This window comes from Poecilia reticulata, linkage group LG7, assembly GCF_000633615.1.
Source record: "Poecilia reticulata strain Guanapo linkage group LG7, Guppy_female_1.0+MT, whole genome shotgun sequence".
Lineage (NCBI taxonomy): Eukaryota > Metazoa > Chordata > Actinopteri > Cyprinodontiformes > Poeciliidae > Poecilia > Poecilia reticulata.
This window is the reverse complement of record NC_024337.1, coordinates 22,113,806-22,131,217: the sequence shown is the minus strand read 5'-3', so window position 1 is coordinate 22,131,217 and position 17,412 is coordinate 22,113,806. Positions and strand designations below refer to the sequence as shown.

General features: G+C 38.9%; 2 protein-coding genes across 5 annotated transcripts; both read right to left on the bottom strand.

The window, feature by feature from the left end:
- Positions 1–53: 53 nt before the first annotated feature.
- On the bottom strand, positions 54–7,927 carry abhd6b (abhydrolase domain containing 6, acylglycerol lipase b). Of its 3 annotated transcripts, XM_008414028.2 has the most exons (10): positions 5,056–5,101; positions 4,198–4,290; positions 3,966–4,113; positions 2,849–3,005; positions 2,599–2,712; positions 2,379–2,511; positions 1,190–1,347; positions 1,030–1,084; positions 835–935; positions 54–685 (listed from the first exon to the last, which is right to left on the bottom strand). In XM_008414028.2, the coding sequence occupies exons 1-10, from the start codon at positions 5,066–5,068 to the stop codon at positions 506–508; spliced, it is 1,152 nt and encodes a 383-aa protein (XP_008412250.1). In that variant the 5' UTR covers positions 5,069–5,101; the 3' UTR covers positions 54–505. The 3 variants fall into 3 exon arrangements, with proteins under 3 accessions (XP_008412250.1, XP_008412249.1, XP_017161110.1); XM_008414027.2 differs by lacking the exon at positions 5,056–5,101 and having other exon boundaries at positions 4,198–4,453; XM_017305621.1 differs by lacking the exons at positions 3,966–4,113; positions 4,198–4,290 and having other exon boundaries at positions 5,056–7,927.
- Positions 7,928–8,271: 344 nt separating this feature from the next.
- slmapb (sarcolemma associated protein b) lies at positions 8,272–17,356 on the bottom strand. Of its 2 annotated transcripts, XM_008414029.2 has the most exons (10): positions 17,171–17,356; positions 16,870–16,929; positions 13,866–13,994; positions 13,682–13,756; positions 13,269–13,571; positions 12,160–12,430; positions 11,848–12,019; positions 10,186–10,320; positions 9,293–9,380; positions 8,790–8,877 (listed from the first exon to the last, which is right to left on the bottom strand). In XM_008414029.2, the coding sequence occupies exons 2-9, from the start codon at positions 16,919–16,921 to the stop codon at positions 9,297–9,299; spliced, it is 1,221 nt and encodes a 406-aa protein (XP_008412251.1). In that variant the 5' UTR covers positions 16,922–16,929; positions 17,171–17,356; the 3' UTR covers positions 8,790–8,877; positions 9,293–9,296. The 2 variants fall into 2 exon arrangements, with proteins under 2 accessions (XP_008412252.1, XP_008412251.1); XM_008414030.2 differs by lacking the exon at positions 9,293–9,380 and having other exon boundaries at positions 8,272–8,877.
- Positions 17,357–17,412: the final 56 nt, after the last annotated feature.

Genomic DNA, 17,412 nt, shown 5'->3' with positions numbered 1-17,412 from the left:
ATAAACAATATGTATCTATATTGATAGAATACACGAAAAGTTTTTTCCTTTGACTTTATTCACAGAATGTACAAGAATAGTGGATATCAAGCTTAAATCTCTTCACAAAACAGTTTAACTGAAATAGGGGAGAGTGAAATAGGATGTGCTATTATACACATATGTCAGTTTATCAGTAGTAATATGAAAAACATGATCAAAAAGCAAACTTACATTTAAAAAATTTAAAATATCAGTTTTGATATTCTTTAAAGTGAGGGATTTTTTTCCCCCCATTTGTGAGCAGGAAACATATTCTTTGAAAGTTAGGGTAAATTTTGCCAGAAACATCCGGGCACATCAGCAAAGCTTAGCAATATCCAAAACCTATTGTCATTGAGTTTAAGTAATTTATAAAATGCCGTTCCTTAAAACAATAAACATCTTTACATTGTAATTCTTGCCTTTTGGGCCACATGTTTAAGTCTTTATAAAACTGTGAGACAGTAATGGAAACCTTAAATATTCAGGAAGACTTCTTTGTCCCACTCCCGGCATTTTGCTGCAGGATAATAAACTCCAGAATAAGTTTGGCTGTCCGACACGGCTTCTCCATCACCACAGAGTGACCACAGTTGTCCAGCAAGTCCACTTTGCATCCAGGCACCAATTCAGCAATGACTGTAGCTCCAGAGACATCCACCACCTGGACATATATGCAAGACTTTCATATATTCTTCACACTTATTCACTGTGATTTCAGAAGGGATACTTGTGGCACAATCTTTAAAAGCTTTTAGGTTTAACAGCACATGAGCCTTATGTATCTAAAGAGATTTTGCAAAATAATCGAACCTGATCTTGTTTGCCCCAAATCACTTGTAAAGGTGAGGTTATGAGATGCAAATGCTCCTGTAAGGCATATCTTGATTTCTCACCGATGATCTCCATAAACACTAATTAAAAAAAACAAAAGAAGCCCTATTTTATTTATTTGTTCAATATATTCATCTTACTAAGACATAAAAAAAACAACAACAATGAACTAACCTTCTTCATAAAACGCGTTGTGAGGTTCTCGCACATCAACCAGTCCCTGAAGAATCTAAAGAAAATATGACAAAGCCTTGAAAATCCTCAGAATGTGACAATAGTTTCATGGTCAGCACCCATTATTAGTTTAGAGTTAAATTCACTTTTCATGACTGACCTGCTGAGGAATTTTAAAGCGAACATGAGAACAGAGTCTGAACATGTCCTCCATCTCGTCTGGTGTAGTTGGGATCAGCGGGATGTTCAGTGTGAAGTTGCTGTGTTCCAGATCTTGTAGGTGATTGTCAAATTTGGTCTCACATGGATGTCTGATTCCTGAAAGATGAACCCAGAGTCTTAATGATTAGAAACATGCCTTTTCACATTTGGTAACATTACAACAACAAAGTTTGAGTGTATTTTTCTCAGATCGCATGTGATAAAGCAACTAAGTGAATTACTTTAAGGTGGATGGGAAGTGATCTGTGGTATCCAAATTTACAAAGAAAAGCCAAATATTGAAAACCTTTGAAAAGTTCATGTTCAGACCCCTGATCTAACATCTTGTTGAACCTTCTTTTGCTACAGTTACAGTTCTGAGTCATCTTGGATGTGCCTTTACAATCTATGTGCATCTAGTCTGAAATTTTTGTCCATTCTTTTTTTAAAAATAGTCCAAATCCGGTCAGACTGTGAACATATTTTTTCAAATTTTCAACATGCGTTGACCTAAACTACTCCTAAATTAATATCCACCCTGGCCTCAAGACCTTTGCAGCATTAAACGAGTCTTCTTCCAAAATTGCCCAGTGTTTTTCTCATTTTTTCCCCTTATTCCTCCTTTATGGCTTGGGCATGGGAGACATTTCATTCATGAAGTCAATAAACTACCATAAAGACCAGATTTGCGAAGTGAGGAAAATGCGTACCCAGTCCACAGATTCTCCCAAAAGAGCTGAGGGTGTCTGCAGGTTTTTGAGAGTGACCATGATTGTTTTTTTAATTTTCAGAACAACACTCTGTTAGATGATCAAAGGATGGAACACTCGTTTTATAACCTTTACATTTCTCCACAACTTTCTCCCTGAGCTGTCTGTTGTGTTCCTTAGTGCTTGGTTGTCACAATGCTGTTTGTTCGCTGATGTAAAAGACCTGCACTTATAACAAGGATAAAATCACATACATTAGGATATCTAAGTTACTTGCAAAGACAGTTGGTTGCAATCATAAACAATTTTTGAAATCCCTGCATCATTTTCCTCCCTTTGTCTTGGTTTGTCATATACAATTCAAATAAAATAGACTGAGTGTGTGGTTGTAACATGACAAAATGTGGAAAAGTTCAGGAATTGTGCACTATGACTGACCATCGGGACAGATGAGAGTCATGCTGCAGATTTCCGAGGGATAGCAGGCTGCATAAACCCCAGCAACATTTCCCCCCATGGAGGTTCCCACCAGATGGAACGCTTTTCTGTTTAAGTGAATGCTTCCTACAAACTAAGAAGCATGGGAGATATAAAAACATTTGGGGAACTAACAAATATTCTCATACAAGATATTTTCAAAGACCTTTCCTCAGAGTACCTGATGGATCCTTCTGACCTGCCCCTGAACGGAGTAATCCTCAGTGTTGGTGCGTGTCGTCCCCTCGTGGCCAGGCATGTCCACGCACACAATGTGCAGGTGCTTTGGTAAATACTGCAAAAATAAAAAAAATAATGAGGAAGTAGAACAGCTAAAAAATCCAGTTTTTCATTAATTGTGTGTACTTTCTGTGTTTAACTATGGTGGCTTGTTCCATTAGTTTTTTTCAGTAATTTCTAGTTTGTCCAACCTTGACAACAGTCAGCCACATGTCTTTGTGAGCAGAGAAGCCGTGAAGCATCAGGATGGAGGGTCTCATCCCAGATTTTCCTCTGTAGGAATAGCAGAAGCGATAACCTCCACAGTCTGCATAGCGAACCTGCAGGCCCAAAGTCCTTCTCCAGTACCTTAACACAAGCACAAATATTGGATGGGAATATTATCTGGAGCTCTTTGGAGGATGCCTACCCGCTGTTTGCAGTTTTATCTATTTATAATGACACGTTTAAGAGGAGAAACTCAGATCAGGAGATCTTCTATCAACGACAGGAGTTGGCAAAATCTTTAGTTTTCACTTAGACATTTTTATCATCAGTGAGTACATGTCTTTTTAGATTCTAAAAAAATTATTCAGACATTTTAGTGTGTAAACATTTTCAGGTATGCTGCAGTATGACAGCTGCAACCGAGAACAGAAACTTTGCATGCTTTGTGAGGGACTGCACTGACTTTTATCTTCTCCTAAAATGTAGATACATTTCTGCATTTCCACGGCGCTAATCATACGAGAACCACCACTGGTCCTTTGTGGTGGTTTCTTCTCATAAACGCTGTCTTGGAGTGTTGTCTTTACATGCTCAACTGTTTTCATTTGTGGCTCCTCAATTCACAGTTTGCTGTCAGAGCAGAATTATTCCGCTCACTTAACAGTTAGTTGAGACTTATCTCAGTAGTGATCTTGGAATTGATCTTATCTATAATCCTGGACAGCTATAAAGTAGGGAATAACTCCTGTTTCATACAGATAACGAGACATTAATTGATACATCAGTGAAGCGTCTCCTCGCATATTTAATACACACACTTTGCTCCCTGTTTACGTGCTTCATCTGGACTATGAATCACAAAGACCTATCAGCTTTTTAGTGATAATGTAATGTAGCTTGGAAAGTTTTCAGATGTTTTATATTGTCTGGAATAGAGTGATATGTCAGTAATGTAATTAAAAATTAAATTAAACTTAAAGGATGGGTGGGTGAGACATTTACAACGCTGGCACCCATTATTCAATTCAGTTCAGAAATACTTTATTGATCCCAAAGGGAAATTAAATTCAGTGTTACCAATGTTATAGCAAGCTGCTTTACCAGTAATACACTTTAATGAGTACAGATGGCCAAAGAAGGAAGGAAGCCAGAAAAGCCAGGATGGGAATAGCCAGTGTTGCTCCAGCAATGAAGAACAGGTTCACTACATCCAGTTCAGCTGCCATGGCTGCCCTAAAAATCCAAAAAACTGACAGAAAGGGACTGTGTTTAATAAACTCAGAGGAAACGGTCTGCTCTTTATCATGCATTTTCCAAAAGGCAACAGACTTACTTTTCATGAAATGTCTTGCTCTTTTTTCGTCGGTCACATGAAAGCACATGGAAAAACTGTTTTGGTCCTGCTGCTGTCTTAGGTCTGAAACGTCTGTGACCGGAGTTTCAAATAAAATGTCACAGAGCAGCATGCTGTTAGCTTTGTCAAATTATGTTTGCTCTGGTGAAACTCATTGATTATCACTCATCATTAGGGGAAACAGGGCCACAACATGATTCGGTCAATCTTTTAAAGTGAAAGCACCGCCTCAGTCTGACCACAGGAAGTGCAAAGTATATGTTTTATGATTCAAATTTAAAGAAAGCTGCATTAAAGGCTTTTCAAAGGAGTGTTGTACTTCATTTCTATTGATATCAGTCAAAATATATTTATATGGGATATGTAAAATCACATTTCCATTGATAAGAATACAAAAAAAATAGCGAAAAGCAATGTAAATACAACACAGTATAACCAAAATTAAATAAATGAATCCAACTGACTTACAGTTTTCAGAACCTAACGTGTTAGCATTATGTTTTACCCATAATATAGTGTAATTAAAAAACACATCCAACAGTAAAATGTGTTGCCATTATGAATATTAGTTGTTGATTTTTTTTTACTAAATAATCTAATCTTCAAAGGAAAGCTGAAGAACATTATATTATTATTAGCCTGATGCTACATAACAGTGCAAATAAAATTTTCTAAGTCGTAGTCTTTATAAAAAAAAAACCCAACAAAACAGCTAATTTGTACATTTAATAAAATAATGTACACATTATTTTTTGACCCTGTAGAAACGTAGCTCAAACACTTTGTGGTCAATTTTTAAAATCAGTTTAGTAATTCATTCTGAAGTCCAATATTTACCACTGGGTGTCATGATCGAGGCAGACTGAAACGTGGCCCTGTGTATCTGCAGTAGATGGGTTTGATGGCTTTTTGCACTGAAGATGATGCAGCATTTCTTCTGTTTCGGGTGGTTGATAATCTGAGAGGAGCCTCGGCAGACATTTGACGCATCTGTTGACTTTATTTCAGATTTTTCCAGCAGACGATATGGTATGAAGGGTTTCTTTGAAAGGAAAAGTACAACAAACCGCTGCTGAGCTGATGATGACTCAGCAGAAGAGGCCGGATCAGTAGAAACTGTTCGTCATCGCATCCGCCATATTGTGAGTGGCAAGTTCACTTTGGAAGGGAATACTGGTGTTGCAATAGAAAATAATAGAAAATGAACACTAAAATTTATGTTCACATTTATGTATAAAATAAAATATGTTTTTCCGGAACTACAATGGTGCTCTTTAAATAGAATGCATAAGTCAGAAAAGCAAACAAAATCACCTCAAAATTTATTTAAATGTGGCTTAATTTACTCTTGAGAATGTATCACCCCACTGAATGCTTTAGTCAATGAAGTGTTAGTTATAAAATATAAAAACATTCCGTTCAGTTAACTTGATTTTCCAGAAAGAATTATTGGTAAAACCTTTTTTAGCTATTTTAATCAACACATATGAATTATCACATTTTCTTAACATTTATTCAAACATAATGCAAAATTACTAAACAAATTATGAAGGCAGGTTCTCAAATCTCAATACAGATTTTTATTTGTATTTTAAACCGTTCACAAGTTTTTTTTATGGTAATCCTCGGGTTGAGATTCATAACATTTAGAATATTGTCTGTTTTATCATTAAAACATCTGAATTACGTTCCAACACACAAGATCGTATGTTTTGTTGTAATTCTGCTATTTGAGAGATTATTTTAAGTGCTGTGTCTGATAAGAGGGGGTAGAAATGCAAAGTAGCAAATGATTGCATAGCTAAAACCTACTGTGTAGAACTGTCACTCTGCTGCATCTCTCCTCCGCTACAGATGACCTACATACAAAGTAGAGCAGAAGAAATGGACATGTTAACTGTGCAGAGGGGCTCACTGTGTGTGGCAACGCTTCTTATATGTTGGTCTATATAGGACGAAGGGCGCTGGCCTAAATCTACGAGTCGCATCCACTGTTGTGTCTATATTCTCATAAACACATCGTGCTGCTTGTCATGTTGTATCCTGAGAGGAATTTGTGCCTCTCAGGATACAACAGAAAGCCAACAGAACAGAAATGTCAAGGCCAACGCAAGCAAAACGTCCAATTAGCCAACATAATGTTGGGAAATATGCTGTGTCCTCCCTCACACAGGAAAAGGCAAAGGGTCAAACTGCCTGAAGGGGGGGACAGTTCTGACTGGTCATAAGCTGTTGACAGAAAGGTCAGCTCCGCCAACGTTGGATTAGTGGATAGACTGGGAATGTTAGTCATCAGGAATGACCAGTAACATTTGCTGGAAGATTAACCGCACAGCTAGAAATAAAAAGTGGGAGGGGAGATTTTTTACATCTGTCCACAGCTTTCACACAGAGTCAGATGATCAAAATATTCTTGTGCCACACCCTAGTTCCCTTAAAGAGATAAACCAGCGATTCATAGAGTTCCATGAAAGGCGGGAATTCACATAGCCTGAAAACTTTAAGATTCTTAGATCAATTTGCTTTGGGTGAATATTCCAGAGTATTCTTCTGTTCATATTTACTTATGGGGATCCATGGACAATTCATATGGAACTGTAATAAGACCCATTAATACATTATGAAACACTAGTGTAAAGTACGCAGTATTGTGCATCTAGAAATGCTAACCTCTGACATTAAACACTGGAAAAGGTTTTACCAAATCTGTTAAAAGTAGTAACTGTGAATGCTGCTTATTAGGGAATAATGGTGTAAGAAAGTGTGCTAAATGGCAGTGAATTAAGAAAGGGATATAATGCTTGGTTAAAAATAGACAATGGATGCTGGACGTCTTTGGGCATTGGCTTGACTTCTATGGTCAAGAAATGACCAAACGTTTTTAGATTAGCGTCAATAGCCAGTTTGCATCCATCCTTTTATTTAAAGTCCTTATTTAAGAACTTCAGAGAAAGAAGAGCAAGGAACTGAGAGGACAGGTCAGGTAAAAGTTGTGAGGAATCTTAAAGGAGGGCAAAGTTATTAAACAAGATCCATATTTTTGAACATATTATGAAGCACAGTTCTTCATCAAACATGGAAAGAGTATGTCAGAGCAGCAAACCTGCCAAGACCTGGCTGTCCGTGTGAGCATCAATCAGAGAATCATGCAAGAAGTCCATAGTAACTTTGGAGGAGCTTCGGAAATCCACAATGCAGGGAGGTCAATCTGTCTACATGACAACCACTTACCAGTAAATCCACAAATCTGGCAAGAAGAAAGCTGTTGTTGACAGATCACCATAAGAAGTCCAATTTACAACTTAGCAATGAAGGACACACACCAAATATCTGTAAGTAGTTTCTCTGGCCAGAAGAGAGGAAAGTTAACACCTTTGGGCAACATTATGTGTAGCCGAAAACTGCATAGCTGAACAAACCATCTCCAGTGTGAAACATGGTGGTGGCAGCATTATGCTGTGGGGATCAGCAGATACAGGAAAGATTATCAGAGTTTATGTGGGGATGAATGGAGCTAAATAATCCTGGAAGAAAATCTTTTAGACCAAAGTGCAGGCAGCCGATTGCAGTTCAGTGGTGACACGAAGTTTGCTTTCCAATAACATACTGTGCTAGTTTTTCAAAAGATTAAGGCACATCAGTAGAATGTATTTGTCTTTTATTAACTTTTATTAACTCGGTAGGGTCAGATATTTAACAAAATGTTTTTATTGCATAGAACAGACTTTTATTTCTAGACTAATCAGAAAATAATCAACCCCCCAAAGTAAAAAAAAAAAACAGTATTCTCTTTTTATTTTATTTCTCTTTTTTTTTTTGCAAATGTGCACAGCTATATGTTTAAAATCTATATTGATGTACAGATTCATTTTATACAGAAATCAGTCTCCACTGGTCATTTCATAAAGAGACGAAGTATTTAGCAATAGCAAGTAACAGCACAATTCAGTTTTTCCTAATTGGGGTTAAACTTGATTACTGTTCACAATCCTTAAATGGAAAGCAGAACATTTACAGGAAAGAAACTGAGCCAAGAAAAAAATGACTCAAAACTCAAGTTGCTGCAGTTGTGTTTAATGATGCCCTCTGAAACAAAAAATGTAACCAAATATGGTTCGTCTAAACTCTGCCTCTGGTCCTGCAAACACATCCAACACCATCAACCAACATTTCCTTCAGTGTGCACTCCGTTAGGGGATGTTATTGTGACAACTTTATTATTCTAACAATAACAAAAAATGTGCTATGAGTAGAGAAACTCAAAGTGATTGACCTTAAATATAATTAAAGATACCTAAGTAGAATTAGATAAGCATGGTTTAAGTTTTACATTCATTAACAGATAATCCTATGAGTCAAAATAGTAAACTTGACACGGTCCAACTAAATTCCCATCATTACACACATAAAAACTCACATTCTTTTAGAAACATCTCTTCCATCTAAAATAAAGCATCTTAGCAAGAAAAACTGTTAAATATGAGCCCACCTGATTACCGGAACAGATATGTAAAGGGGGCAAGTTTTGAACAAATCAAATAAGGATAAACCTCTGCGTGTGTTTGTGTGGATAGTTTGCCCTCAGGTCCTGAAGAGCACCGCGGCCGTCACAGCTGTAAGAGCCACAGCAACCACTGGCCCCCAGATCATCCACGGCTTCTGCGGGGAGCAGCAACACAGAAAAAAAAAATAAACTGAACACGACCAAATGACACCTCCCATCAGAGGATCATCGACGTTCACACAGAGGGAGTTTGCGACTGAGATCAAGACGAAACACAGCTGATGGAAGTAGCAAATTAAGGACAAGCTCTTTAGGATAAAAATTAGCGTCATCACAGCCAACTGGGAGAAACAGTTGTTAAGCGTTAGCCATTCAGACAGAACAAACAGATGTCAGATGTTGAAAGCTGCATGATTAGAGAGGTTAAGATTTCTTAGACGACAGTTGTTCCCCCCCCCCCGAGGAGGGCGTTCTGGGAAAGCGGGAAAAGCCCAATTAATTCATGCAATGATTGAAACTACACTGATGAAGATGACAGATGTAGGCCGGCTCGGCAGGAGTAATGTGTACCTTGCTACCACATTGCGCCGAAGCACCAAAACAGCAAAGCCAGGATAAGGCCGATGACTATGGCTTGAACAGGCAGCAAAAGTGGCGTCTACAGAAGGGAAGGGATATTATAGTAATCAACTGCAACGGGACAGACGTCTGTGGGTGTTTAGCTTTCTTTTAAAATGTGTCACTCAATCACCATGTCTGTAACTGGTGGTTTTTACAGTTGTTTGGGTCACAAGAAGCTGCCAGTGCTCAGCATTCCTCACACAAACAGATAAGAAAACAGCTGACAGCACAATCCAAGGACTGTTTTCTAAAGACTGATTGATATTTGGGTCAATTTTTCCTATTTGCTGTTTGTTTGTTTTTTACCCAAAGCTGGCTGTCCTTAGCACTGCAAAGGAGTTTTCCTTAATGTGAACATTTGTCCAAACTTAAATATTTTTCAGATGCCTTTTTAGGTGACAATATATAGCGTCACATCAGGATTTAATTCAGAATGGACTGCTGCTAGTTGTTTCCAGCCTCAGGTTATCCCCAATAAATCCCAAACTTTTTCAAACTCTTCAGAAACTCTGCAGGTTATTAAACCTAAATGTGTAAATAACCCTCCTAAAAGTCCTTGGATGTGAGGAAGGGAGCATAACTGCTGAAATAATAAAACGCAATTTGTGAATCATAGAAACGATTCACATTTTATGTCTGAAGATTAAACTAATTTGGACACGGTCAACATAATGTTGCAGCAAAGTTAAAGCAGAGCTCGTCTACAGAAAACCAACTTCACAGAAGATGTGTTAAATCATTTCTAAACTCAGTTACGGATTGTTATTTAAACGCGTCTATTACATTAATGTATTGTCAGTTACATATAGAGAGTATGACATTGACCAGGGGTCGGTACTCACGTTTGACCCTTTCTCCTGTAAATCCTTCATGCCAGCTTTGAATTCCTCCAGTTGGTCTGTCAGTGTCTGTTTCTCCTGCTCAGTCTTCTCGTATCTTTCCTTTAGGTCAGACAGTTCCATCTGAGCCTCCTCATGCTGCACAAAACCAGTAAAAGACAAAAAATTAAAAGTAAGAAAACTATTTTGTTTTCTTCTGGGTCTCTGTTGATGGAGTAAATCTGTCCTCTTCATAAGTTTTGTCCACTTCCTACAATTAAACCTGCTGCTGAATCTACTTTATGTTCAGCTATTCAGTGCAAGCTGAGAGTATCCGATGCAAAAGGAGGCCCTCCGTTTCCTTTTTTCATTCAGTGACTGAAAGAGTGGAGGTTAGCGATGACTTCATCTTTGCTTTCTTCTGGGCTACAATGCCACTCCTGTCTGTTTGCTACAAAAGTGAATGATCCCAACCCTGCTAGCTGATTCCGACTGGTGGTATACAGCAGGGATCCCACAAGAAGGCAATGTGCAGGATTTCTGAACCGATTTTTATATTATATATTTTAGGGGTTTAGGAGGAACTGTTAAAACTTGCAAAATCCCTAAACTTTTCCACATTTAACACATAACAACCATGAACTTCAACACAATTTACAAGGGCGGGGTGATACACTGGCTTAAAGCAACGCATAATTCTGAAGTGGAAGCAAAAGAATACGGTCCACAGTTTATGGAAGCATTTGTATTCAGCCTCTTTACTCTCATAATTGAGTGTAACCAATTGCCGTTAGAATTCCCCTCAATTTGTCAGTTTAGTCTGTGTGTAATTCAATCTCAATATAAATCCAACCATCAGAAAGCTCAGCTGTTGGAAAGTTTAAAGTCAAGTTATAAAACCTAAGTTTTTAACATTTCATGGATCCTCGTTCATCTTGTGCACTCCTGTCCAAATACATCTTTTTTGGAAGAATGATAAGAAGAAAGGATTGTTGAAAGAAAGCCACTTCAAACCCGGTGGAAAAAAAGATTGCCGATGTACAGTAACTGCATCAGCGGTGTATCCAAGAAGTACTGAATTGGGGGTTTAGTGTTTTGGTGTCAATATGAAACAAGCAGCATGTTGTTTTATAAAGGGTTTCAAATAACTTGTAATTATGATTGTAGGTAGATTTAGTGGTTGTTATTTTTTGCTGTTTTTCATTAGGAAAGCAAAGAATTAATCGACTTGATCGTGCTTAAATTGAATCAACAGCATTTATTTTACCCTTGATTCTTCTGGTTTTCATACAAATTATCATTTAGATTTTTTAAACATTTTTTCTAAGTATAATTATTGCTCCTATGCAAAAAGTCAGAAATGTACTCTTGGGTGACTTTGATGCTGACAATTCACTTGCATTAATAAGTAAACCTCTCCTGCGTGCTGAGAGGGAACGAAGGAAATGTCATGAATAGTTAAAGACCCTGTCAACATTGTGGCTGTAAAGCAGTGTGGTCAGCACCGCATCACACGCAGCTGCAGTACTGCACACTGCAAATGTCACAAAACTAGAATGACCAAAGTTCCAGATTTCATTAGATTTTCTATTTCCTGAGATTAGAATTAATAAAATGCATCCAGACAGGATAGGATTAAAATGTTAACTCTGACGTAGAAACCCCGAGACCTTGACATGGATGTACCTCTTTCTGCAGAGCCTTGCTGCGACTTTCTGCCTCATCCAGCTGGGTTTGCAGCTTGGAGTTATCCTGCTGGTGCTGAAGTTGTGCGGCCACCAGGTTCCTCTCCAACTCCTGCTGGGATTCCTCCAGGACTTTGAGTTTGCTATTCAGGTCAGTATTCTGGCCACGCAAACTACCAAAACCGAACAAAAAAATAAATACAAATTTGGAGGAAACCAGACAGAACAGTGCTTAGTTTATTATGTAGTTTAATATAGTAAATAGGTCACATGAGGGGGTAAAGCTACACCTTACGTAGATCAGTGTACTGACCTGACAAGGTCCTGCTCCAGCTGCTGCTGTTTCTGCAGCAACGCCTCTTTTTCACTGTGCAGTGCTGCACATTGACTCTGCACACTGGCTTTTTCTTTCTGGTGGGCCTTAACGATCTCCTCCTTCTCTGCCCTCAGAGAGGCATACTCACTTTGCAGACTGTTCTTTTCTTTCTGGTGCTTATTCACCATGTCCTGTTTGTCGGATCGCAGGACGGAGCACTCTTTCTGCAGACCGTTACACTCCATCTGCATAGACTGCAGCTCATTGGCTGCAACGAGAAAGTGGTTTATGTAATCGTGCAGTGTCGGAGCAGATGGTTTGCTTTCAGTCTGCATGTAGATATTCTCACATTTCAATAAGTTGGGGAAATTAATCAAAAAGTTCATTTCTTTCAGCAACTCAATTTAAAATGTGAAACTCATATACATCACACATACAAGTACAGAGTTTCTCACAGTGCATTATAAGCCTGGCAGGCCACCAGGCTTTACTTGTGCCCCCTCCAGGCTGAGCATTGTTTATTTATTTCAGTTTCTTTTTAAATTATTGCCTTTTTTAACGATGTTATAGTTGGTGTTTAGGTGTTAATATTCCAGTCTTCCCATAGCGCAAAGCTATCAAGGGATATTTTCAAATTTCCTGTCAACTTAAAAAACATTTTTTTTTACTCAAAAACATGGCAGCCGTCTGGATGACTGCCCTAGCGAGAAACCCTGAAGTAAAGCCAAAATTTTTTTAAAGTTATGAATAAGTTGAATATTTTCACTATTAGATATTTTTGACGTTAACATTATCAGCTAACAAATAAATTCTTAAATTATGTCACTCTGTGTGTTAATAATCTTTAAATGTCGAAACGTTTTACAGCTTAAATTTAACTGCTTAAATAAATGAAGTTTTTGGTGATATTCTAATTTATTAAAACGGGTATATATAATCCAAGTTTGAGCAGTTTGGAGACCATCTCCAGTGTACAAATTTAGTCTTAAAGCAACTGAACTCATATTCCAAACCAGTCAGTCAGAAAGGTGCATTCTTTGTAAGTGCGTAAGTGCACAATACGACGGCTTGATTGGGTTTCGAATTACTATTTGCGCCCTTTCTACCTTGTATCTCTGCTGTTTTCTGCCACTGCTTGCTTTGCTGGTCCAGATCACGTCGCAGGTCCTCAATCTCCCGCTCGTATTTGCTGGCAGTCTGACGCCACTTGTCCAGATCCTTGGAAGCAGTTACCAGGTTAGACTGGACAGCAGTGACATCGCGGTCCCGCTCTGCAGAGGCTGCCTCCAGGGCCCGTTTCAGTGACTTCATCTCATCTTGTGCTCTTTGCAGATCGTCATGTGAACCGGAGGAGACATTTATCTGCTCCCTTAGAACATCCACCTCATCCTGGAGCTGCTGCAGCTGGCCTGTCCAAACCAGTGTTTACCAGGGTCAGTGTTTAGATAAGAAGGGGTGCCTTTTAATGACTCTTTAAAGAAAGAAAGTATTTCCAGTCTATAAATTAAAAAAAATGTACCTTGGAGATGTTTAATCTGTTTGGAAGATTGCTCAGCTTGTTGTTTATGCCCTTTCTTCTCTTCTTCCAGAACACCTTTAAAATACAAACGCATATTTGTAGCTTGCTGTATGTGTAAGCATGAAAGCACTGAGAATCCAAACGGCTGAAATGTCTGCAGCATGTTAAATTACTACGATATTACCTTGTAGCTCCATGCATTTCTGCTTCTCTGTGTTGGCTATCTCCCGGGCCTCTCGAAGCTCGTCATTCAAGCGCTGAATCATTTTCTCGGCTTCACCAGAAGAACCCATGTTGGACTTGGTCAGATCATCTAATAATGAAAAAAAAAAAGTTAGAAAACCTCAACTGGTGTCTGAGCAGAACACCTAAAAAGTTAAAGAGTCTCATATGCAGGATAAAGACTACTGCAGGCTAACAAACACATACCAGCACGAATGCCATGTTAAATTTGCAGCTGATCAGTTTTGAACTGTCCTTTCTTAGATTAAAGGACTAATGTCCCAGCAAGATCTGGAGAAGCTTCTCCATGCATTTATCTTTAATCACATTGATTACTGCAACAGTGTCATCAGTTTCTGGGTTCCACTAATCTGGAACAAAACTACAAAACAGCCAAACCACCAAGTTCCCTTAAATCAAGGATAAAAATCCACATGGTTACAAATGATTTTGATTCATAATAACTGGAAAATTGATCAATATATTTAATGCACATGTGCTTGAAAATTTTGATGATGGCATTTGACAGAGTGTAATGTTTATAGTTTGTTTCGTAATCGGTTACTGTGTTATGTGTAAAGCACTTTGAATTGCCTTGTTGCTGAAATGTGCGATAGCATTAAACTTGACTTCCCAAGTAATTTCCCTTAGCAAGTTGCATCTGGACTACGTGTTTTCTTGGCACAGAACTGGCACAGTTGGATGGCCAGGTCACCCAACTGTTCCCCAATAAGTTGGGGAAGTTCATTTCTTTCAGCAACTCAACTTAAAATGTGAAACTCATATACATCACATATACTTTCTTCATCCTTCCAGCTTCAGTGTTTTTATTACATGGTGATCATAAAACATTTGCTGTAGCAATTTCAGTCAAACTTGAAGTCGTCAACTTTGGACAACAAACTTATTCCTTGGTCACAACCCTCTAAGTCTATGTTGATGAAAACTGGCTGAAACTGGATGAAACCTGTGGCTGCTGACTTGTTGCTGAACACTACAAGCTGAGGGAGACAGTTTGGTTCAGGCAGTGAGTACTTGGACTAGTGGTCGTTCCCAGGGCAAGAATTGTCAATGCGTCTAACCTCAACACTGTTGACAATCCACTCTTACAAAAATGTATTTGCCAGAAGTGAATTAATTTAAATGAACTCTGCCAACTTTACCTAGAAAATTGGTCAAAAACCCAAAGTATGAAAGAAGTTATTCATGGTAACAAATATCCTGTGGTTGCAGGGTCCACTATGCTATGGAAGATTTAAACCAATAATAGTGAACTTGTATGTATAACGTGAAAGCTTGTGGATCTTAGTCAGTTTTTTGTTGCAGTGAACAGTTCAAATCAATCACTAAAAGCTTAATATGATGTCCAAGTCCGATAGAAGTTAGATAAGATTTCGTAATGAGAAACGAGTTTCCATAAAAATACAAGAGCAGAAGATCTGACTACGTTAATTCAGCTGCAGGCTCAAATAGTTAACCAGGGCTGCTAGATGATTTCCCAAGATATTGAAATAGGCCTGTTATATAAACTAATTACTCATCCAGAAATAGGCACAACTGTAGCGATCTGCATTTTCTGTCCAAGCTTCAAAACCAAACTGTTCATCACCCCAGCATCATGCCACTCTCTGGCACACTGACATTGTTTATTATTAGAAGCAACCTACAAACAATGCACAAAGGAAATGGACCTGCCAACGTTGCCAAGGGTCTGTTGTGTCTCCTGGGAGGGGTGGAAACAAACTCCACAAATATTTCAGCTTTGCAAATTCCCCTAATCTGCCACAGCTAAGAAAAGAGATGACCTAATCCAGCGCCGAGCGTTTGGTTGGGGCCCAAAACAAAGAGGAAGGGTAGGTCGAGCTTGCGCACCATAAATGGGTGGAAGGACTTGAAGTGCCGTGGCAAGTTACAGTTGTTCATCGATGTCCCTAAACTGGACAAGTGTGAGACAATGGCTAGGAGCTGGTGACATCCTTTGACGAAAGCACATGACCACCCAGCTGCGTGCCAGACAAAGGAGGAGAGGGCATGTTTGCATATGTATGAGTGAGAAGCAGAATGTGAGTGGGTTCCCTGTCCTGTAAGTCCACCGTTTGTGTCCGCTTCATTTGAAAGACACAAGGGGGATATTTCACACGAGAGTGCAACATGTTATCTTTAGAAACATTATCACTTATGTCTTTTAGTGTCACAGAATGACACCTGACAAAGCAGATATAGATTAGTCTGAGTAAAAATACCCGCTTGACTTCAGGGGCTCGGGGAGAGGGGAGGATGGCGAGCATCACGCTGCCTCGAGTGACGACAGAAAACAAAATGAAGGAGAAAGTCTTTTTTTAGCCCAACCGCTGAAGGCCAGAACCATCGCGGCCCATGTTTTCCTGACGTCTGTTGCCTTCTGAGAGGCTGATGTAGCAAGCTGAATCAAAGGTGCTCTGAATGTCCACATTATTCTCTTGGAAAGTGCTGATCAACCTGCCAGCAGTGATATTCAATTACAGCTCCAAAATGTTCTGTCTGAAGGTGTCTCTCTGAAGTGACACGGAGGACACTGTTTGCCTTGTGCTCTCTCTCTCTCCGTCTCTCTATAATGTGCAGTGTAGCGTTACAAATTCAACCATCATGCAAAATTGATATGCTTGGACATTCTGACATGAATCTCCTTATTTGTTTCAAGATGTCTTGTGTTGGCCCATCATTGCCTTATCTGCAGGCTCTTGTGCGCAGAGTAGTAGATTCATTCTCTAATACGATGGAACAAGAGGTCGTCCTCTAAAATAAGGCCATCTACCAACATAAGCTCTAAATCCAACTCATAGCTCCAAACTCTGATCTTACTCATGCTTACCTTAGTGTTATTTTTAGCAAGGTGCGCTGTGGCATGTGAAAGATACTGCCAACTCATTCAGCTTAATTATGCATGTCCATGCTTGTTGAAATAACTAATAGCAGAGCTGAATTACCTTTAATCAATGAAACGCTGTTGAGTGGATCACTCAGCTCTTTCTGATCCATTTGCTTATCTGCCAAAAACAGGAATAAAAATGAGAATATAAATTCAAATGAAGCAGCAATGTTGACAAACAAATAACTCCTCCTGTTAATGCTGGAGATTTCTCTGAGGAAAAAAAAAAGTGCTCGCTCATCTATGACGACAGTGGTTGTTTTTAAAAGACACAACAGCTTAAAATGTCCCTAAATGACCAGAGGACATTATACATACAGATTAAGAGGTAAAAAGTAAAGCGCTCTGAATAATATTACCTTAGGTGATCCAGGAGCTACAGTGCTCTGTGTGCCGAGGCTACAGCAGTCCCTGACATGAAGAACTCTTCAGCAACTAACAGATTTTTTTCAGACGTGAACTGGAGCAGTCCAAGCAGAAAAGGGGGTTGACTCTGACGTGATGACGGGCGTTCAACCAAACCTCCCTGTTGCATCTGGACTCAAACTAACGAGGAATTAGAACGAAGAGGATTAAAATAAATACACAGAGTGGTGTAGTC